The following is a 23731-nucleotide window of genomic DNA, read 5'->3' on the forward strand; positions in this document are numbered from 1 at the left end:
TTCCTTCCTTCCTTCTTTCCTTCCTTCCTTCTTTCCTTCCTTCCTTCTTTCCTTCCCTCTTCCTTTTTTTTCCTCTCTTTGTTTCAGAGGGCTTTTTTTATCCAATAGATTGTAGATTACTTATGATAGAGATCATCTAGTTCGTGTTGCATTCCTAGCATGTTATCCAGAGACTGGCATAGACACATACATATCTGTTATCTGTTCCCTTGAGTCGGAGGGGACAACTCCTGGTACACAAACCTGGAGGAGAACTAGTACAGACTGTTAGTTGAGAATATTCAGTTCTCCTAAATAACTGTGGGCTCTGGATTAAAAAAGCTTAGATGTGAATCCCAACCTCCAAAGTTCATTAATTTGTTCAATTTCAACAAATTACTTAGCCTCACCAAGTCTCGTTTTTCTCACTTTAAAATGGGGATAATAATTGTACCTTCATGATCATTTCTGTAAGTTATATTTCTGATGGTTAGTAACAATACAATAAATGCTAGTTATTACTATTATCCTTATTAGAGTTCACTGTGGGTACTTTTTAAACATACTACATTATTTATTATATTTCTTATATTATAATTTATCCTCCCACTTAAATGTAATCTCCATGATGGCAGGAATACTCATGTTTTAATCATTGTATCCCATGTATTGAGGAAAGCGTTATCCAATAGAACATTCCATGATAATAGAAATGTTCTGGATTGGAAGTGTGTAATGCTGTAACCACTAGCCACTGTGGTTGTTAAATACTTAAATTTTACTAGATAGTGTGACTGAGGAACTGGGTTTTAAATTATATTTAGTTTTAATTACTTTAGACTTAAGTAGCCATATGTGGTAGTGGGAGACTGTATTAGCACAGTTCTAGACTATTACATGGTTACACAGAAGTTTCAATAAATACTTGTTAAATGAATGAATCCTCTCTAGACTCAAAGATGAAAAACAAAGTAGCATGATTGCGTAGTTAGCTCATTCCTTAAAGATAAACAGCGAAGCACTTTACTGAGTGATCGGCTCATACCAGGGCCCTCATAAGGTTTATATATATATATTGCTTATAATTGCAATAAGTTTTTGATTTCTGTTTCTTTTTGGTGATAGGTCAAGAAAGATTTGGAAACATGACAAGGGTCTATTACCGAGAAGCCATGGGTGCATTCATTGTCTTCGATGTCACCAGGCCAGCTACGTTTGAAGCAGTGACCAAATGGAAAAACGATCTGGACTCCAAGTTAAGTCTCCCTAATGGCAAACCAGTTTCAGTAGTTTTATTGGCCAACAAATGTGACCAGGGCAAGGATATGCTCCTGAACAACGGCCTCAAGATGGACCAGTTCTGCAAGGAGCACGGTTTCGTAGGATGGTTTGAAACCTCAGCAAAGGTAAGGTGACCTTAAATGATAAGCTTATTGTAGGGAAGATTCACAAAGAAAATGGCATGTAATCATTGTTGTTATCATCATGATAATAATATGTGTTTGCCCATGATTTATAGTTCCCAAACTACTTTAAGCACTTTCTCACCTCAAGGGGTGAGAGGAGCAGGGCAGGAACTATTATGTGCAATTTAAGATGATTGTGGCTAAGGGAGCAAAGCATCTTGTACATCACCCTGTCAATAATAGTTTGTAAATATTTTTCTTTCTTGAGTGCTTATGTGTCAGGCATGTCTTATAAGCATTTTCTCATTAGTCCTCACGGCAACCCTGTTAGGTAGGTATGATTTTAGAATAAATGAAAGAAGTGGGCCACACAGTCAGTGTTTCTGCCTTATTCATGTATTAATTTACTCCATCAACATACAATGTTCCTTTGTATAAGGAATTGTGCTTTGCCCTGGAAAAGAAAAGATAGCAGGGACACAGACTGTGGCTTTGGGCATAACAGGATAGTGGAGTGAGAGTAGACAGCAAGTATATATGGGAAGGCCGTGGTGTGGCTTGGCACAGCTCACTGTCCTGAGTGGCCGGGAGGGAGTAGAAGTGGGGCAGGGGCAGGGGTGGAAGATGAAGAATTGGGCATAGGTGATAAGGGTGCTATACCTCCCATTATACCCCACACTGCTATCTGATTTGTCAGGTACATGATTCTTTCTCTACTCCCTTTTGTTTTTTTTTTTTTTATCTTACAAGAGAGAGAGAGAGAGAGAGAAGAGAGAGAGAGAGAGAGAGAGAGAGAGAGAGAGAGAGAGAGAATTTTAACAGTAATTTAGAAAGTTAAAAAGTGCATAAATTATATAAATAAGTAATGTATTTTTTGGATATTTTTTTGTATGCACGTGTGTCTGTGTCTGTGTGTGTTACATTATTAGGATTGCATTCCACAGTTTTACATAATGATTTTCTACTTCTATTTATTTGTGGAACAGGCATTACATATGTGGAGCATAGGCACTGAGCTAGTTGTCAGTAAAACAGGCATTATCTCTGTACAGTTTCTAACTATGGAATTCACACTTAGGCCTCCTGTGAACATTTGTGCACATCACTGGAGAATGGTCTGAAAATACAACTTGACGGGCATCATTCTAATAGGCTCAGGGGCAGCGTCTGGCAGACTTGGCGCCGGGCACTAGGGAAAGATAGATTCCAGGGAAGTCATCCTAGAGACAGAGTGACTTGGTCATTCCTTCCTACGGGAAGATGACAAGCCTTTGAATTAAGCCAATGGCTTTAAGGATTGAAAAGAAAACCTGCTTTGAAAATATCACAGAAGGATTAAGCAGCTGCTTAGATTGGGAGATGGTGGAGAAGAGGGTGTTGGGGACACTGTCTGTCCTGGTTGGGGTTAGTTTTGTTTCCACCATTTTATGGGGAGTCTCAAGTCCTACTTTCTCTCTGTGTGTCTCTTACATTTACAAGTGGTTATTTCTCGGTTCCTTCTTGGAGTTTAGTGCACTGTTCCCCTTCCCCTACCCTTTCTTTCCTGTTAAAACTCCTTGTTCCATCAATTTCTTAAGATGCTTCTTTTGATTTAAGTCACAACATCTATCATTTTCTACTTATGGGTTGTCATGGAACCTTTTTGGTTTGCTTGTTTTAAGAATTTATTGTTGTAAAGAGAGACGCATAGAGCAAAACTCGCAGGTGTGATAAATTTCAGAAATTTAAGAAATATTACATTTTTATAGTCTGATTTTCAGATGATAGTCTGGATTTTTAAAACATTCTCCTCTCTGTTAGCCCCACCATCCAAACTCCTTTCTTTCAATAGAGTCCCTTTCGCCCGGAAGTAGAGTTTGGAGGACTTTTCTTCTCAGTTGGTTACTTTATATCTGAAGGGAAAACTCAATGAATGACTTACATTCCTATGGGGGGCGGGGGGGGGGGGAGTGTTTATTTTCCACCATTTATTCATTCAGCAAGTATTATTGAGCATTTGTTATGCAGCAGGCATTAGGAACAGAGGCATTTACAAAACAGAACTCTGACTTCATGTAGTGCAGTAGTAATAACAAAATATATGTAAAATGTATGGGATGTTGGATAGTGAATAAGCGCTTGCAAAAAATAAAAAAATGAAAAGAAAGGAAGAAACCTGTGAATTTGTGGGGAGGGTTGAAACTGCTTGTGGCACAAAGGCCCTTCTGGACGTCTTTTCACCCTGACGTGCCTGCTCCACCATGGCCATCCTGAACTCTGCTTAGGGGCATGATGTTCATTAACTTAAGGCCAGGCTGACCTTCCACACTGATTTATATAATCCTCTAAATCCCTGCAAATATAAACGTTGATGAGAAGCTTTGAACAGAGAGAGGGTGGAGGGAGTTTTACGAGCCTAAAGTACACTCAACTGTTAATACAACCAAGAGGGTACAAGGCCTCACTGTAAAAGGTAGAGCCAGCATTCAGCATTTCTGTTCTCCCCAGACATACGGCTATTGAAATGGCCCTTCTGAATATCTCACTAATGAAAATGGCTTCCCGGTGCCAGGTTGGTCTTCAAAGTCAACCCCTGGGAGCTCAGGAATAATAAATGCCACAGCATTGGCCTGCCGGGGTGTCAGACTGTTCAAAAAGTCTCTTTTAAAGCATATGAGAAAGCCCTGCCTGCTTTCTGAGGATAGCATTACTGAGGCCCAGATCACACTGGCAGCCGGAAGCTAAGATGGCAGCCTTTGGAGACAGCTACCGATTCATTCTTTGATTACACTGGGGATCAGGAACATTCCCCTTAGAGGCCTTTCTCTTAGAAAGTGCATCTGCTAACAATGAGCATCCTCTGGAGTGACATCATAACCAGTCTGATGATAAACATCTGATTTCCTTTTTTTCTGTCTCTGAGACTTCTAATGCACCAAAGGCAGAAATCCTGTGGGCATCACCATCAGCGTGGCCATCTCTGAGCTGGAACTAGCAGAGAGTTAGCGGAGTTTGTCATTGAGACCAGCCCCCTTGCTGTTGACCAGGCAAATTGACTCTCTTGGTTTTTTGTCTTGGGGAGTAATTTTTTATGAGTTTGCATGCCCCATGCTGTTGCAGGAACAATCATTTTTAGCTTCTGGCTAGGAGTTAAGAGAGAAGAAATGAAAATTAAATATATGCTAGGATCTCTGATTTTATTTTTAATGTCATCTCTTCGAATATTAAAACCAAAGGAAAGAGTAGAAATACAGTCTCTCCTAAGTCAGGTTTTCAACCACATTCTTCCCCTTTATTGGTCATGTTTACTTGAATTCTGCCTGTGGATTCACTAAGGCTAGATGATGTTTAATTGGAGGAATCCTGTGTCCCATTTTTCTGGAACATTCTTAGTTTATGCCTGTTGTCCTAGCATAATTATTAATAAGATTCCCATTTCTAGTTTGTAATTAAAATTTACATGATCAGCCTGGGCGGCTCAGTTGATTGGAGCATTGTCCTAAACACCAAAAGGTTGTGGGTTTGATTCCGGGTCAGGGCTCATACCTGGATTGCAGATTCAATTCCCAGTTGGTGCATGCAGGAGGCAACCAATTGAAGTTTCTCTCTTCTCTCTCTCTCTCAATCAGTCAATAAAAACATCCTCAAGTGAGGATTTTTAAAAAAATTTACATGGTCACCCTATAGATCAGGAGCTCCAATACATTATACTATCCACATCGCACCTGAGCTCCACTGAAGGCTATGTTATGCATTCCTGTGCCCAAGCCCCATCCTTACAATATGCTTTGGTAGATTTGTCTCTTTAGAATGACAGCCCTGGCCTGCCTTTGTTAGTGCAGCCCCAAAGTTGTGATTCCTGTCCTCTGGGCCCATCTCAGTGGTGATGGGGCTCTGCCCTCTGCTCACCCATTTACCTGCTGCATTCTTGGTGCCCATTCCTTCTTTTAGATTCACTCTTTGATTATAGGCACCTGCCTTCTAGAGTTGCTGTGCGCAAGAAATGATATGTAGAGTCACTGGATCACACATACCACATGCTTGTGTTATGTCTGATTATATTTCCCCCCCCCCTCCACCCCCGATACACACACTCACAGACATATATAATCAACATTCCTATGATCTCTCTGTTCTCACAGCCCATCCAGTGGTCTGGGTGTCAGCATCTGTGTGTGGCTCACAGCAGTTGCACTTGGCACAAGGTCTATTTCTATATCTTAGCCTTTTGCAAGTTGCTCCATCCTGCTCTTATGGTGTAGCGATTCGTATATGGTGTGTTCAGAATCAGGACACCAGGAAAACACCAGTACAGATGGGACAACAAATTCTATCTGTTCACTAGTGGGGATAGGAACCAAATTCACAGAAAGAACTTCAGTGTCCTTTCTCCTTGGCCCTCCTCATCGGCCCTCCTCCTGGCAGATTTCCTTGGATATTTCTGTCCTACTTGGACTGACCAGTTAGGCCCACCCTCTCCTCAGAATGTGCTATGATCTATGGGTGCCCTCGGAAGAAGTTTTCTTACATTAAACTCCACCCAATTTGAGTCTTCCCTGATGCTAAAACAGAGAATGTCCATGTGCGTCTGCAGAGAGAAGGAATACGTACATCCAATACTGTTCTCTAAAGGAAGTTAGTTTTCCAGGGGGAAGCATAGGCGTTTCACAGTGTAGTGAGAATCTTGCATGCAAGGCTTTCCAGCAACTAGGAAACACATTTGCTGTCTTTGGGGGAACATCTAGCCATGGGAGGCTTACCTCCCCAGGAAGAACCCATAAAACTTTCTTCCTGGGCTTTCCTTGCAGCTAGGGCACGGGTACATGGCCTAGATTCCACCAATTGCACTGATTCAGAAGTGAGCAACTAGAGAAACAAGGGGCAATGCAGAATCCATGTTTTCTGGGCAGGGTGGTGGCCGATCAGGCCCCCGTCCTGGATAGACAAGCAGAGTTTTTCAGAGTCTTGTGCTTGACACAGATACAGGATCACAGCTGGCCCCAGGGACAGTCGTATTCAGGTGAGTTTCTGGGAGATTCGCAGATAACAGGACCTGGTCATGCTCAGTGGTGGTTGCAGCCGTGTCCTCATCAGACCCGTTCCCTGTGGGGTTTGAGTTTCTGGAAGCTTCAGGTTGAGCCTGTATCTCTACATGACTGAATAATTCTGCAAGCTCCCCAACATCTTTGAATAAACTATTTTCATCATCAGCTCTTGTATCTTACAACTGAGAAACTGGATTCGTATACATGATCAAATACATTTGAGAAAACCAACTTAGAGCTTCCCTTGCTGCAGGAGTTCTTAGGACTTTGATATTCTAAATCATTCTAAATCTTCAGTGATAACAGTGCCTCTGCTTCTTCCTGCTTGCTATGTGTTAACTTTGTGCAAAGATTTTTATGTGCATGAGCTCATTCAGTCCTTAGCAGCATCCTATAAAGTAGGCATTATTATCATTACTATTTTAAAGGGGGAAAAAGTGTTGAGATTTAGGTGACTTCCCTAAAGCTATACTATATTACTACCTATTTCTTTGATTCTTTTTTAAAAAATATGCTTTTTATTGATTTTTAAAAAGAGAGGAAGGGAAAGGGATAGAGAGACAGAAACATCTTGGAATGGCTGCCTCCTGCACACCCCCTACTGGAGATCAATCCTGCAATTAGGGCATGTGCCTTAACCTGAAATTGACTGGTGACCTCTTGTTTCTTGGGTCAATGCTCAACCACTGAGCCACACCGGCCAGGCTATTTCTTTGATTCTAATATATACTTTTTCACTCCTTCATATGTTAACATTTTTAAAATCAGGATATATATCCTATGTCAATGTGGATTTTGAAAATGATGGTGTGTCTTGCACACAACCGCTTTTTTACGGTCTCTTCCAAAAGAGGACCACACCAAACAGCAGTTCCTAACTGTTTTTGGCCACGTAGAACACTTAGCAAAACAGTGGAACACATTTAGGGCATGCTGGCCTGGGGTTTTTATGTAGAAGGAAAATTTTCTGTGTTTTATTGCGTTTAGTGAGCTTTTATTATTATTATCATTATTTTTAAATTGCCCTGCAAGCTGAAAAATGCTGCAGTTAAGAAGTGGCTAGTTTTCTGAAAGCTGCTTGAAGAGAAGTATCACACATCATTTCTTTTTATAGGCTTCCAGAAAATGTGCATTTTTAGAAACATAATGTATTATACCAACTAGAAATGCATAGATAATTACACTTGGGTATGGGTAGATAGTTATTCTAATTAATTTTTAATGGTTTGAGGATAGAGCATTTTTTAAAAAAATCTTCATTATCTTTAAGTTGGGTAGTAGATGATCTTTGATTATTCCCATTTTTCAAATGCCAGACCATGAAAAATTCTTGACAGTCATTGATGGATTCATTGATTCGACACAATTTGTACCGAATGACTGACTGTCTAGGTGTGTGCTCTGAACCATGTATATTGAGCCCTTGCTGAGTTCAAAGCATGCTATTAGGTACCACTTTTTATTCTTAAAATGTCTTATTGTTAAAACTCCCAATGGGAAGTAGATATTCCAGGATTTAGGTACCCATCTCCGAAGAATTTAGATGAGGTTGTATGCTGTGCTTCCACTGATTTAATTGGTCACAGCACATTTAAGCCTGCATTTTTAGCTGATCTGATGAGAGCTGGTTGAACTTAGGGTCATAAAATAAAGAGCCCAGCAAAGTTAGGAGGCAGCATTTAAAGGAAATGTTTAATAGTCATGATCATGTACTAGGCTGTAGTACAACCATTTGAATCATTGCCCTGGCAGATCCTTAATGCCCTACATGAAAAATGCAATAGTTTCTTGAAGTTGAGAGTAGCTTAAGTATAAGAGGCTCAAACTCAAGCTACCCATTTGCCTAGGAATCAGTAAAAACAACATTTAAATTTTTATCTTTAGTAAACTAGTTCTCCAGAGGTTGTCTAGATCTATGTGTATAATTTACTGGATAATCTGAAATCCAGCTATAACTAAGACATGGTAGGGAAATAGAAATGGACCCTCAGAGAATATAACCATAGCTGGGTATGCAGGAGGAAAGGTGTTGCATGTCATTCTCTTCTAGCTCCCCATTATATTTATTTCTGTAAAAATATTTTAAGGAAAAATACCTATGTGCCTGTCTTTACAAATTTCAAGGAGGATGTTCTACCTAAGGCTCTGTTCTACCTTGGGCTTCATCTGAGGCAGAGGTGAGCTCTGTGGAAAGGGTATGGTGAAGAAGGAAAAAGCAGGTAGAGCGCTGTATCCTTTGGGAACAAAGACATTGCCTGGGTGCAGCTGGGTGCCAACCGTGACTCAAATGGCCCCTCGTCTTGACAAGCAAACCATGTCTCCTGGTCTCAGACATGGTTTACTAGTGAAGAATAATTATAATCAGATTCTGCTTCTGGAGCCAGCCTTCTTCCTGGATGTCTGTCTCTAGCCATGACTATCAAACTTCAGACTTCCGCATTTCCTGGAACTCTACCTGAATATCAATAACCCAGACAATTCTTCAAACCCAACGTGTCTGAAGCTGACCTCCCACCAGCTTTGCTGCACATCAGACCATCTGGTTTGGAGATGTCACATCCACCCAGACATCCACGCCCTGCACTGTTTTCTACCGTTACTCATCCTTCACTGGCTCCTTGTTCCTGACCATAGAAATTCCCATAGTGAGGCTGTCCTCTGCCTTCCAGGCCTATCTCTGGCTACTTTGTCCTTCCACTTATCCTCCAGGGGCTCTACCCTGTTCACTCTTGGTCTTCTCCCTGCCTGGAACATGCCTCCTTCAGTTACTCACCTGTCTCTAACTCTTTCTTTATGACTGGGCTGAAGCATCACCTGTCACCGACTGTCAGGTGGGCATTCTCTCCTGTATCTTACCATGTTACGTTAAACGTCTTTCTTCTGTAACCTGACCCATGCACTGTGTACAACATCCCCCTTGTCTTCTATGAGTACTGTGGGGTACACAGGGAGGGTGATCGTAGTCCATGTTTATTGGATGGGACAGAATTGTTTGTTTCATTGCTTCTCATGGATTCTTTCAGAATATTCTTTTACTATATTATTCTTTTCCCTACCCTTTGAGGGAGCATTTCCACCCTTAGAGAACTGTGTAGAAGCAGAAAAATTAATTCACTGCTGTGTTTCCCAAGAGGACTCCACATTATGTAACTCCTCTCATCCAGAAATCCTTCTAGACACTTAGCACAGCAGGGAGATTTTAGTGCCGCACAGCACGCAGGAGGAAGTAGAGGAGAAAAATGAAGATGAGGGAACAGCCCCCCCTTAATTCCTTGGGCCCCAGACTGGGAACTGCTGAATTCTTTTCCTGGTAATGGTGTATAGCATCCTGCAAGGCTCTACCATTAGCCTGTGGATCTGATCATCTCACTTATGCCCCCTCAAACCCCAGAACCAGAATTGAGCGGTTTTCTTCTCATTGAAATTCTCATAATCTTGTTTTACATGTATCTCTTATTTGTTTCAGCCACTGTTATTTGAGCCACACACAATGGCTAGCATACTACTTTTACTAGTATTTACTTTTTTTTTTTTTTTTTTTTTAACTAATAATGAACGAGTTCCAAAGAGGCCTTTTACGGACTCGTATTGGAGAAACCAGGCCTAGACTTCAGAGCTAGACCAGAGCTCTGTCCAATGACTGATTCTTGAACAGAGTTGTGTATCAGCAGCACCTGGGGATCTTGTTAGTATTTTAGACTTCTCATCCCTACTCTTAGAGATGTCTAGAGGGGCAGAGAATGTATGTTTTTGGGAAACAGTTTTTTAGTGATTTTCATAAGCACATTGGTTAAGATGCATTGTGCTACACTTTGTTAATTTGTTCATTCATTCATTCATTCATTCATTCATTAAATAACCATTTCTTAAATAACTACTGTTATTCAATTACCTACTTTACTAAGCCCCAATCTCCAGTAAGAAAACCGACATAACTGAGTAATCCTATATAATAAAAGCCTAATATACAAATCAACCAAACAGTGGAATGACCTGTGGAACGATTGGTCGCTATGATGTGCACTGACCACCGGGGCAGACACTCAAAACAGGAGCTTCTCCTAGCCCGCAGGCCCCAGGCCAGCCAAGGCAGGTGCCAGCAGGGGCCCTCCCAATCACCCCACCAGCCGTTCCACAGATGTGCTCTGATCACCGGATAGGCCTAGGGACCCTACTCATGCACTAATTTCATGCACTGGGTCTTTATGAGAAATGTGAGAGCACTCTAAGGAGAAGCTGTTACCTCTACCTGAGAGTATGGCAGCTTTGTAATGTTTGATCATCTCTTGACCCCTGATAACCTGAAGTCCCACAATACTCTGCTGTTGTGAACCTTTGCTCATTAACTGTGCTTGACCTTCTGTGAGCTCTTTCAGCTTATGTTCTAAGAAATATTATTCCTCTTTACCCCTTTATGTATGTATTTATTTATTTATTTATGTATTTATTTATGTTTTCTTTCTTTATGGAACTCCTAGTTTGGTGTAACCTCCTGAATTAAGTCTGTGTACCTACTATGCTTTTCCCTCCCCTCATATGTCCAGCACTTTGTAGTTTTTATTTCATTCCCTACATTTTTTGAGTTACTTTCTAATCTTTTGTTATAATTTCTAATTTTGGCAATCATAGTTTTAATTTTGAAGAGCTTTCCTGTTCACATTATTCTTTTTCATAGCATCTGTTCTTAGATAAGAACATAATTATTTTATGTAGACTGTTCCTCTTTTACATCTGACATTCATTTGTAGGAACTAGACCATCAGAAGCAGGTACTAAGCTCTGTGTGTATAGCAGGCTTTTTGGTTAGGGACTGTGTTGGTTGTTGATCAGTGGATTTCACTTTAGGTGGGTAGTCACTGAGGACTCCCACATGTCAGCTATTGGAAGTCTTTTTTTTTTTTCTCCTCTAAATAAGCCTTCTCTCCTGGCAGGGGTGAAGATGCCAGGGTTCTGTGAGGGAGAAGTGGTAGTCCAGCTGCTATTTTGGCAGGCTTTTAGTTGACACATTTTTCAGTCCCCCAGCATCTACACAGGAAAATTTTTGGTGTCTCTTGAGTTTCAACTTTCTTTTCTTTGGTTTACTCAGAGGATAAACTAGTGTTTGCCTAGGGGTCTAGGTGCCCAGTGCTGGTATTCTGCAAAAAAAGTGGGGAAAGTGTGCGGCTACATTCCCCATTCTGGACTTCAGCCACTCTCAGTACATTAGTCTTGGATTCTGTGGGAATTACCAAACTCTCTTATTGTCCATATCTCCCTTTATACACCTTTAGAACATGCTATGTACATGCTAGTAAATCCACTACTATTCTCCATTGCTTTCAGATTTCAAAAAATATGTTGAAATCTCTTGAATTCTGATGCACATTTTTTCATTATTTTCATTCTTGAGATTGTATTTGAAATATTTAGTTTCTGACCCAATTTTAGTTATTATATAGTTTATTATGGCTTCTTTTAAAAGTAGAGTTATGTCGAAACCAGTTTGTGTCAGTGGATAGAGCATCGGTCTGCGGACTGAAGGCTCCCAGATTCTATTCCAGTCAAGGGCATGTACCTTGGTTGTGGGCACATCCCCAGTAGGTGGTGTGCAGGAGGCAGCTAATCAATGTTTCTCTTTCATCGATATTTCTAGCTCTCTATCCCTCTCCCTTCCTCTCTGTAAGAAATCAATAAAGAAATATATTTTTAAAAAGTAGAGTTATTTTATCCTCATTTTATAATGTAGAATCCAAAGAATAGTGGGACATAAGTAACTTATTCAAAGTCACAACTAATAAGTGTCAGAACTAAGATTTTAATCTCAGGTCTGATTGATTGTGGATTTACCTGGTGCTTTCTATGTCAGTTTCTATTAGTATTTTATTTCATTATTATTTTTTAAATCCTCTCCCAAGGACATGTGTTTCTTTATATTGAAAAGAGAGAGAGAAAGAAACGTTGATCTGTTTGTCTCCTGTGTGCGCTTTGACTGGGGATTGAACCTATAACCTAGGTATATGCCCTGCCAAGAGTGAACTGGCTCTCTTTTTGTGTACAGAACAATGCTCTAATCAACTGAGCCACTTGACCAGGGCTCAGCTTCTACTTTTAAAAGAAAAACAAATAGGCAAGGTTCATCTGTTAGAACCACTGTTAGAACCTTCTGGGAAGGGTTGCTTCCTTGTTTCAGGAGGGGGCTAGTTACTAAGACATGCTTAACTTCTCCTTCCCTGTGTTACTTCATATTTTTCAATATTGATTTTGTTTGTCCCCGGCTTTGTGGTCTGTTACCTACTTTAATGTGTCTTGTTTGCCATCTATGAAGCACCCTTAGATTTGTGGGTGACAGCCTGCTCTCCCAAGGCCTTCTGTTCCATCTCTGTCTACTCTGCTGACTGGTGAGGTATTGATTCCTTGGGGGAGCCTTCAGGGATTGGGGGGAAATCAATATCTCATTAGACATGAGTGAGAAGCAGCAGCAATAACTCTTAAGCACCTTCTTCCCCGACCTAATAAAAATTATTGTTTATAATTTTTATTTTATTTTAGAACAAGAGAGGGAGAGAGAGATATCAATAAAAGAGAAACATTATTTGGCTGCCTCCTGCATGCCCCCTTTTGGGGATCAAGCCCACAACCTGAGCATGTACCCTGAACGGGAATTGAGTCAAGGACCTCTCAGTGCACAGGGATGGTGCCCAACAAACTGAGCCACCCTGGCCAGGGCAAGGTGCACTGATTAAAAATGAGGTTAGCCTGACATGTCCAGGGATATTCTGAAGTGATTAGATTATCCTAGGAATACCTTAGTAAAAGCCAATGATAGAAAAATCAAGAGCTGTATATCCATTTCCTTGAACTAAATGAATCAAAGTTCTCTTTTGAGAATAATTTTGACTATCAAAAATACCTCCAGAGGAAAGTTCTCTGATGATAATTTGTGTAACTTCTGGTCACTGAATTTTCTAGTGCAGGCACAATCATTTGGGATCCACAGGGCAAGTCTTTTAGCTTCCATGTTCTTCAGGGTTGAAATAAAAAGAGAGTATCAGCAGTGGTGCCTACCATTATCCATGCAACATGTTCCTGAAACCTTGTGTTTCCCAAGTGTTTATGCTACCTCACAGGGCTTATTATGGCAGCTGTCCCCAGATGAGTCCCTTTGAAAAAGAAGAGTTCTTTTGGAAAGAGAATTCCCATTCTCTCGTTCATCTGGTTATACGTTTTTGTGTTTCAGATTTTTGTAAAGAAGGGCAGGCATGAGGAGAAAAGTGAAATTATCAAAGTCTAAAGAGGTCTAGTTTTGCCATAGTAATAGAAAGCCATACTTAACACCCAAATTATCATGCTATAATGTCTTCTTTCACCATTGCACGGAAACACATGACAAGTATATATGGATAGCACTTCAAAATCATTTATGACCAAACTACATATTTTATAGTTTCATTCATCATTCTTCAGTAATCACTGAGCACCTCTATGTGACAGGCTGTGGGACTATCCCAGTTGACAAAACAGATACAATCCCTGCTTCTTGGAGTGTGTATCACAGTGGATAAGACAGGTAATAGAAAGATAAATCCATGCAATATATCATCTGTCAGATGAGCTAAGTGCTAGTGAGAAATATTAAATAAGGGAAGACGTCTAGAACCTGTGTGGCATATATGGATGGGATGCAGGGGACAGTTCAAAAAGAGGAAAGCAATTTTAGACAAGTGACCAGGGAAGGTTCCAGGGTGAAGGTGTTTTATTTTTTAAATTAAAGCTTTGAAGGAGGGACAACATTGAGCCATATGGATTCCTGGGAAGGGAATGGTCCAGGGAGAGGATGTAGCATATGCAGAGGCACTTTGGCGGGAACTGACAGCTGGGCTTTAATAGAATGATAAAGATGAGGTCAGGGAAGTGATGGGGTCATGTTGAGTCTTTAGAGCATTGTAACAACTTTAGGTTTCGCCCTGAGTGAGATGGGAAGACATTGGGTCTGATCAGAGATGTGAAACAGTTGGATTTAAGTAATCATGCTGGCAGTTGGGTCGAGCCTGGATTATACTGGGGAAGGTTGGAAACAGATCAGCTAAGACTCTATTGCACTATCAAAGAAAGAGGAATTGTGGGACATAGTCAAACTCTACATGTACTTTTGAACAAGAGCAGAGAGGATTTCCTGACAGTATGGATGAACATAATGAGAGGAAGATAGGATTTGGGGATGGCTCCACAGTTTCTGGCCTGAGTAACTGGAACAGTAGAGCTGACATTTTCTGGAATAGGGGTCCTGAGGAGTCAATGGAGAGACAGCCAACACTCAGTTTTGTATACAGCAATCTTCCTCTATCCGCAGAGGATGTGTTTCAAGATCCCTATTGGATACCAGAAGCTAGTATAATGAATCCTATAGATACAATCTTTTCTCCTAACACTTTATACCTATGATAGTTTAATTTATAAATCAGGCATAGTAAGATATTAACAATAATAACCAATAATAAAATAGAGCAACTGTAACAGTATACTTTACTAAAAGTTGTGTGAATATGTTTCATCTCTCTCAATCATCTTATACTGTGCTGACTCTTCTTGTGCTGATGTGAGATGATGCAATGCCTACCAGAGGAGCTGAAGTGAGGGGGAGTGACGAAGGTATTGTGATGAGTGTTAGGCTACTATAAGTGTTGCTAAAACACAAGCACTGTGATACCATGACAGTCATCTGATAATCAAGACAGCTACTAAGTAACTAATGGGTGGGCAGGGCATCTACCATGGATACGCTGAACGAGGAGATAAGTCATGAGTGGGACAGCACGAGATTTCATCACAATACTCAGAACAGCTTACAAGTTAAAACTGATGAATTGTTTATTTCTAGAATTTTCCATTTGATGTTTTTGGACTGTAATTGACCATAGGTCGTGAAAACCATGGAAAGTGAAACCACAGATAAGCAGGGGATGACTGTTACATTAAAATCTAGAAAATACTATGGTCAGATAGTTGTGCTTCTGGAGTTCAGGAGAAAAGTCAGCTACAGGTAAGAGGGTCAAGGACTGAGCCCTGGACACTCCCACATTTAAACGTGAAAATGAGTCCACGAAGAGGGGAGGCAGTAGAGGGCACAGGTATTTTGACTTTATCCAAACTTCTGATAAAAATTAGGCTAGTTCCCAGCAGAGGTTTGAGCTCTGTGCCACTTCCTTAGAAACGAATCTTCTTGTTTAGTGTAATTAAATAATGAGTAGCCATCAGTCACCATTTGAACCAATTAAATTTACCCATTTTACTTTGGAGCCAACCCAAAGCCACCCTGTCCACAGGACAGTATGAGGGACTTTATTCTAAAGATAAGATGTGAAAGGTAGCGTCCTGATTGCTCAACCGGAATGTTTGTTACAAGAGCCAATGAAGTGCCTTTGTGTGTGAGCTCTGCCTTCTCTGGGTCATCTATTAAGCTTGTGCCGTAATTCTCAAGCACTAGTTTGTGCCTCTGTGATGATACTTTTGCTCTGAATAAACCCCAATACTATCGTTTTCTGCCTGTAGCATTTTCTCTGTGCGTGTGTTCTTACTTGGTTCTGATGAGTTCAGGCCACCCTTCAATCACCTTCCTTCTCCTTCTGTCTTTTGGGTGTGTTACTTTTAAACCTGATCTTACTTGAGATATTCCTGCAGTCAAACTGCACTCTCCAAATCTCACCCCTCTTTCTTCTTTGTTGGGTTACTCATGCTGGTAGAATTAGAATTTCTGTATTTGAGCTTCCTGTCCTTATTTTTCTTCAGACTCAAGCTTATAGATTTTTTTTCTATTTGTGAGAAAAACCTATATAATTTTCCATTGATTCTTATATATTTCTATTTTGCAGTTCATGAAATATTTATAGACATGCTGTTTCCTTCCTGTGTCTGGGCTTGAAGGATAAGAAAAAAGTTTTAGGACTTTGTAAACTATTCATAGTTCAGAATTAACACTCTTATATTCTATGTCTCCCACCTTTGAATGTAAATGTTAATATAGTACATATGCCTTATGAATAACTTAGGAAATAACCAGAATTATAAATAGAAGATTAAAATTATCTGTAATCAAATCACCAATTGATTCATTGACATTTTAGTCTGTTTCCTTTTAATTAGGAATATATGTATATTAAAAATAACTTCATCCTTCCCTTTTAAGTTATTTTTATAATTAAAGTGTCAACTAATCAAAATGACTTATTAGCTGTACATCTATATCTACCTATACATGATACCAGCAGAAGGAGGCAGAAAGAAAAAATGAAGGGTACCCCAGGTAAATAATAATAGCTGGGTTGTCTTCTAAATAATATTTTATAATGCAAGAAAGTGGTTTTCAAGAATAGAGTTGAGATTTTTAAAGTTTACATTTGAAGCAGAAATATCCTTTATTGGTATCTGGCCAAGTTATTGTCTTTCTCAACCTATTTAATTAGGTGGACTTCTGTAAAAACAACCAGAAAATCATAACTAAGGTGAAGTCTAAAGTTCCAAGAAGCCTCTTTTATCTCTTTCTTTTTTTTTTCCTGAAAAAAAAAAATTATTCAGCAACTACTTTATGCCTTTTGGAAGAGGCTCTTTTTATCAGATCATTTGTCTTTCAACTCTGCTTTCCCCTTTTTGCATGTTGGATAAGGGAGCCTTCACTGCCCACTTATTCTGCATGTGTAAAAATTATCAGGTGCCACTGGATATGTATCTTTTATAAGCCACACTTTATGAAAAATATTTTTCCATTTCTTTTAAAATCATAAATTGTTTATGTCTGTCTGAAATGTAAATACATATATCTTCACTGGTGTAGATGATTGCAAATGTCCATAAAGAAGTATAGTAAATATAACTGAGGAATTTTTGATTTTGCAATGACCCTTCCCGGCCAGTTTTGTGTTTCTATACCACCCATTCCCATTTAGCTCCCCACACAGGTTGCCCATGCTCTGTCTCTCAAGTCATAGTGAATGGCCAATAATGCCCACATAACCTAAGTACCATTGTCTTCAGGACTCAGAGTTGCTTTAGTCTCCAGCGTGAACATGTGACTGAAGCCAGACTCATCAGAGTCTTTCCCCAGGATTTCTTCAACTCAGTATGGGGGTTGGAGGCCTTGTCACTTGGGTGGCGAAGCTATGAGAATGTTATGCAAGGCTGCTGCAGCTGTCTCCCTTTTTATATGCAAAAAAAGCTGCTGGGCAGGTAGCAAAACAGAAGCTGAACTAATGGTGTTTCAGAGTCCAATTTTATTTCCTAAGTCCCTTGGAGTGGCCTGAATCATTCAGCCATTCCATCACTCCTGGGTGCTACCCTCTAGATGACCTAGGCAGTTCAGTGGGTTTCTGATTTTTGCAGCCAAACGATTATGGCTAATCATGTTGATAGAGTACACTTGCAGTAGTAAATGATTGCCTAAATAAATGTCTTATACTTAAACTCTCAATGTGAGAAATCTTTTCCATTAAGGGAGCATTATTCTTAGGACTCCCACAAGTTTAACTGCATTAGTCAATGACTGGAGATAGTCTTGTGTTACCTTTAATCTTGTTTGGAAAAAGGCAGAATATAAATTTTCTCCTCTCAGAGCAAATGAAAATGATGCCAGAGAGAAGACCTGATCTGTTTATAGTGACTAAGCTGATTTGTAGCTACATGGGGGCTAGGACACACATCTATAATTCTCTCTCTAAAGTTGTCTAGTATTTTAAAAACTTCAGTATTATAGACTTGAACATACAACAACTCAATATTTTTTGTGAGGCTTTTAATTGGTATTGGTCTACTTTTCTTTCCCTTTCACAGGCCAGTTTGTTCATAAATTTCTTTATTTAATATATTTTTATTGATTTCAGAGAGAAGGAAGAGGGAGAGAGAGAGATAGAGACATCAATGATGAAAGAGAACCATCGATTGGCTGCCTCCTGCACACCCTACACTAGGCTGGGGATTGAGCCCGCAACCTGGGCATGTGCTCCTGATCAGAATGAAACCCGGGATCCTTCAGTCCTCAGGCCGATGCTCTATCCACTGAGCCAAACCAGCTAGGGGCTATTCATAAATTTCTTAAACATGTACATGCCAATAGGCCATGTGTAAGATGCTGGCAACACTCCCAAGTACATAAAAGTGCCACTTCTGCTCTCAAGAAGTTTACTATGTAGTGAGAAGGAACATTTCTAAAAGTCTTTGCAATCGTGCATAACAACAGCTAGGGTAGAGATTGCTGTGGAAACACCTGTGAGTTACGCAAGCCAGACCAGCTCAGGAGGGAGGCAGGGCACCAGTCAGAGAAAATGCATCAGGGTGGATCATGTCAGGACTGTGTCTTTACCAGTCAGGCCTATGTTCCCAATTTTATTATTAGCATGATGTCACTCTCCTTTGCTGAAATCATAGGAAAAGAAACACATGACCTTCGTATTGGGCTAGGCTCAGAAAAATGGAGAAAGGTAAAATTGGGGCTAGCACCTCCTAAGTAAGGGTAAAAAACCCTAAGTATAATACAAGATCTCTTCATAACTGTCTCTATTCCCCCAACTCACCCCCATCCACAGACACCCCATATGTACCACTTCTCTTCCTGATCAGTAGTTGCCAAATTATGCCAAGAGGAGCACCAGCCCAGGGAGACAGAGCATGTGATAAGAATTCTGTTATCAGAGTTTATAAAACTCATTCTGTGTTTGGAGATGAGAGGGGAAAGGGGAGCTGCTTGTTTTCCTCCAACCTGAATCTGCCTTTCTTAAATTCACATTATTGTGGTAGATATTTACCTTCTGATCCAAGTTCTTCCATGTTCCTTTGGTTCCCCATGTGTGCCCCCACCAGAATGCTAAACCTCTTCTCCATTTAATGCAAGAAATTCAGTCGCATGCCACACGTCTGTGCGCATTTAGGACTCTGAGGGACCTTGTGAAAAAGAATTATTTTTAACTTAACATTTCACAAAATTATTTAACCATAAGATGCCTTTTTATCCTGTCTATACAGTATATATAAAAGCCTAAATGACTGGAACAACCAGTTGACCAGTTGCTATGACACACACTGACAACTAGAGGGCAGATGCTCAACACAGGAGCTGCCCTCTGGTGGTCAGTGTGCTCCCACAGTCAACCTCCCACGGCCCCACCCCACTGGCCCTGATTTTTTTTTTTTTTTTGGGGGGGGGGGTGGGGTGGGTGGCAGGCCAACCTCCTGTGGTCCCTCCCCCCTGGTAGGTCTCAACCGCTGGCCAGGCCTAGAGATCCCATCCATGCATGAATTTGTGCACTGGGCCTCTAGTACTTTTATGAAACTTCAGAGCCCACTTTGAGATATGTTATTCTAACAAAGAAGTATGTTTGTCCCTCAAAACATTCTTTTTATGCTATTTATTTTAAAAATATATTTTATTGATTTATTATTATTATTATTTTTTTTTACAGAGAGGAAGAAAGAGGGATAGAGAGCCAGAAACATTGATTAGAGAGAAACATCAATCAGCTGCCTCCTGTACACCCCCTATTGGGAATATACTCGCAACCAAGATACATGCCCTTAACCAGAATCAAACCTGGCACCCCTCAGTTCACAGGCCGAGGCTCTATCCACTTAGCCAAACCAGTTAGGGTTCTTTTTTAAAAAATTTTTTTATTTCCTCACCTGAGAATATGCTTATTGATTTTAGAGAGAGGAAAAGAGAGAGAAAGAGATAGAGAAAGAGAGAGAAACATCGATGTGGGAGAGAAACATCAATCATTTGCCTTTCATACACACCTTGATCAGGGATCAAACCTGCACCTGCAACCTAGGTATGTGCCCTGACAGGGAATTGAATTGGCAACCTTTTTGGTGCACAGGATCAGGCTCCAACCAACTGAGCCACCTGGTCAGGGCCAAACATTCTTATATAACTTAATAATATTAATGTAATGTTGCATTATTTCCCAGGTGTTATATTTTTTCAGGGTCTATTTTATGTCAACATTGTTGCTGAATTCTTTCACATATCTCATCTCATTTTATGCATATCCTCAACAACTTTATGAAGTTGGCATTATTTTTATCACAGATTAAAGGTAAAGAAACTGAGGTTGAGAGGGAGGTTATGGTGACTTCATTGAAGTCACACAGCTAGCAATTGGCAGAGCTAGGCTAATTCTGAGTCCTTCTGTACCTTTCCTCTTAAATAAACAAATAATAAAATTTCAAGATAACCAGAAGATTTTTGAAACTGGGAAATATACCTGAATTACATCAAAAAGTTCATAGCAGAGCCTGATTGGTGTGGCTCAGTTGGTTGAGCTTTGTCCCATGCATGGAAAGGTTGCCTGTTTGATTCCTAGTCAGGGCACATGGCCAGTTACTGGCTTGATCTCCAATAGTGGGCGTGCAGGAGACAGTGATCAGTGATTCTCTTTCATCGATGTTTCTATCTCTCCCTCTCCCTTTTTCTCTCTCTCAGATCAACAAAAAATATTTCAAAAATAAAATAAAAGTTCAAAGCAGAATAAAATGAAATCCTTGTGAATCAGTTAGATGTCACTAGCTAAATACTTCCAAATGAAGCAGGTACTTGAATTATCAGGGGAATCACTTCATAAATTATATAATTATCTAACCACTATGAAACTAATATAAAATGATATTGAATGTCAATTATTTATTTTTTTAGATAAAAATAAAACCAGATATGTTCACTCTGGATGGGCAGAGGATCTACAGATAGAGATGGAGTCAGAATAACCTAAGTAAAGTACCTTGAGAGAATGGCCTGTGGCTTAGTTCAGTTGGAAGCCAGCTGAATAAGGGAGGCCAGTGGAGATGAGCCAGGACAGTGGAGTTGTGGCCAGATTGGTTGGCTCTCAAGTTTGCTGGTCTGGACTGATTCTGAGCAGGTAATGTGAGCCAACAGAGTCTTTAAAAAATATTCTTATTGATTTCAGAGAGGAAGGAGGAGAGAGAGGCACACACACAAAAATGTCAATGATGAGAAAGAATCACAGATTGGCTGCCTCCTGTGTACTCCACCCTGCCTCCTGTGTACTCAAGCCTGCAGCCTAGGTATATGCCCTGATATACTGGCTCATAGGTTGATTGATGCTCAAACACTGTGTCATGTCAGCTGGGCCTACAGAGTCCTTTTGAAATGGGAATTGGGGATGACATACTTAAATTAGAGTAGCCAGGGAACAGTCTAGAAGGAATGTATAAAATGATTGTCATAGAAGGAAATGGAGACATGTGACTGGAGAAGAGACCACACAAGAGCTGACCTAGGATGAAATGCCACAGTGGTTGTGAGAAGGGAGCACATCAGCATCATGATCTCTAAGCAAAGGCTGGAAAAGGCCTGAACTAATAAGATCATCACCTAAGGGCTGATTCCATAGCTATTAAAGCAAGGAGTGTAAAGACTGATGAATAGTGCCTGGTCTATGGAAAATGCTCAGCGATTATTAGCTAAATTATAAATGGTTTCATTTAGTTACATGGTATGTATTTCAATATTACATGATAACTTCAAATTGATGTATCGCCTCTTTTTTTTTGCTATTAAGTTTGTAGAATGAAAAAAAAAAAAAAAAGGATGGTGTTAATCCATGTCTGGAAGAAGTAAATTATATAGCACATGATAAGTGAGATTTCTCAGGCTAAGAATGGCTTGTTATCTGACTGAGGAATTTAGGAGTTAGACATCAGGGATTTGGTAGGTTCAAGGGTTGATGCCAGAGTTCTCATAGTTAGCTAGTATCATGACATTCCAAGTACAAAAAGGTGATTATAAAATGGTTTTGCTTAGTCTTAGCAACACATCCATTTTTTACACATAGTTTGTGTTCCCATATGCTTTCACTCAAGCAATGTTTTTCTAACAATGTTGGCAGAGTTTAAGTTATGCTGTATTGGAAAACAAGGGTTTCAAACTCTGTAATGAAGAACTAGTTAAATTATGAACAAAAGTTTTATATAAAGAAAAGATAAACTCTAGTTCTGTTTTTTAAAATATATATTTTATTGATTTTTTACAAAGAGGAAGGAAGAGAGATAGAGAGTCAGAAACATCAATGGGAGAGAAACATGGATCAGCTGCCTCCTGCATGCCCCCTACTGGGGATGTGCCTGCAACCAAGGTACATGCCCTTGACCGGAATTGAACCTGGGACCCTTCAGTCCGCAGGCTGATGCTCTATCCACTGAACCAAACTGGTCAGGCTAAACTCTAGTTTCTGAAAAGAAATTGTTAAGCTAGAGTTGACCATTCAGTTTCATAAAAGTCTTTTTAAGAGGAGCCCTAGTCTATGTGGCTCGGTTAGTTGGAGCATTGTTTCGTACAACAAAAGGTGGTGGGTTCAATTCCCAGTCAAGGCACACACCAAGCTTGCAGGTATGAGGCCCTGAGACTATAGAAAAGGGGAGAAAGCGGGATTGAATGGACTTTGACATTAGTGCTTAAAGGACAGTGGCTGAAGTAGGACTATGGTAGTGACATGGGAGGTGTTGTCAGAGGGGCACAGTCTTCGAAGCTGATTTTATTTGTGAACTTTTATCTTCTTTCCTATATCTCCATGATGACTATGTGATTCTGTTCTGTGTTGAAATGAGTAACCTCATGGCTCCTTCACAGTGCATATCACACAGACTAAAATCTGGCAACTTGCAGAGAGTAGGACATCATTAGGGCCTGGTTTGACTAACTCATACCGTTCTCTTCTTTCTTTCATGGAGGAGGTGTAGCATGGGCTTTGGGTTCAGGCAGACCTTCACTTGGGCACTAACAAATTGTTGGCCATAGACCCTTAAAAGTTATCAGGAGAAGAAAAAGAGAAAATATGGAAGCATTGGGGATTGAAGTTGGAAGTCAGGTGCCACCCCTTACTGAGACGATGTGTATGTCACTTAACCTTGTTGAACCTCACTTCTTTTCTCATCTATAAAATGAGGGCAGCACCACCCACCTCAGCTTTGTCACAAAGATTAGATGAAATGCCACCTTCTGAGGATAATTTCTGAGACATGGGGCTCAATTTGGAGGAGTCCCAGTAGTAGCTCATAGTCACAGTGGGAGGAGGCAGTTACCCAAAGGAGATGGGGTGAGATATTAGAGATGAGGGGAAGTGCTAAGCAGACAAAAATAAAGGTGTCCACGATGCTCACCCCATGTTAGACAGGAACTAAAGTAAATGAAAACCAGCAAAATGTTCAGCATTTAACGTGCTCAATAATCAAATGCCGAATCTTAGAGTAAGAACTTTAAAACCATTGTTCTGTGCAAGACTTCTTAGAATGGTGTTACTATCCAGTGGGCCATTTGCTCTAATTAAAACTTCACAGGCCTGAGGA

General features: G+C 40.2%; 1 protein-coding gene across 4 annotated transcripts in view; it reads left to right on the forward strand.

Annotated features, from left to right (window-relative positions):
* RAB38 (RAB38, member RAS oncogene family) overlaps positions 1–23731 on the forward strand; it is a 452769-nt gene that overhangs the window by 172287 nt on the left and 256751 nt on the right. For 2 of the 4 annotated variants that reach the window (XM_084895230.1, XM_084895231.1), the window contains exon 8: positions 1105–1385. The exons of the other annotated variants lie outside the window; for them this stretch is intronic. In XM_084895230.1, coding sequence (XP_084751356.1) covers positions 1105–1385 — 281 coding nt within the window. The remainder of the gene's footprint in view (positions 1–1104; positions 1386–23731) is intronic. 4 annotated transcript variants of the gene reach the window in all.

This window comes from Pipistrellus hanaki, assembly GCF_964339955.1.
Source record: "Pipistrellus hanaki genome assembly, chromosome: 9".
Classification (NCBI taxonomy): domain Eukaryota; kingdom Metazoa; phylum Chordata; class Mammalia; order Chiroptera; family Vespertilionidae; genus Pipistrellus; species Pipistrellus hanaki.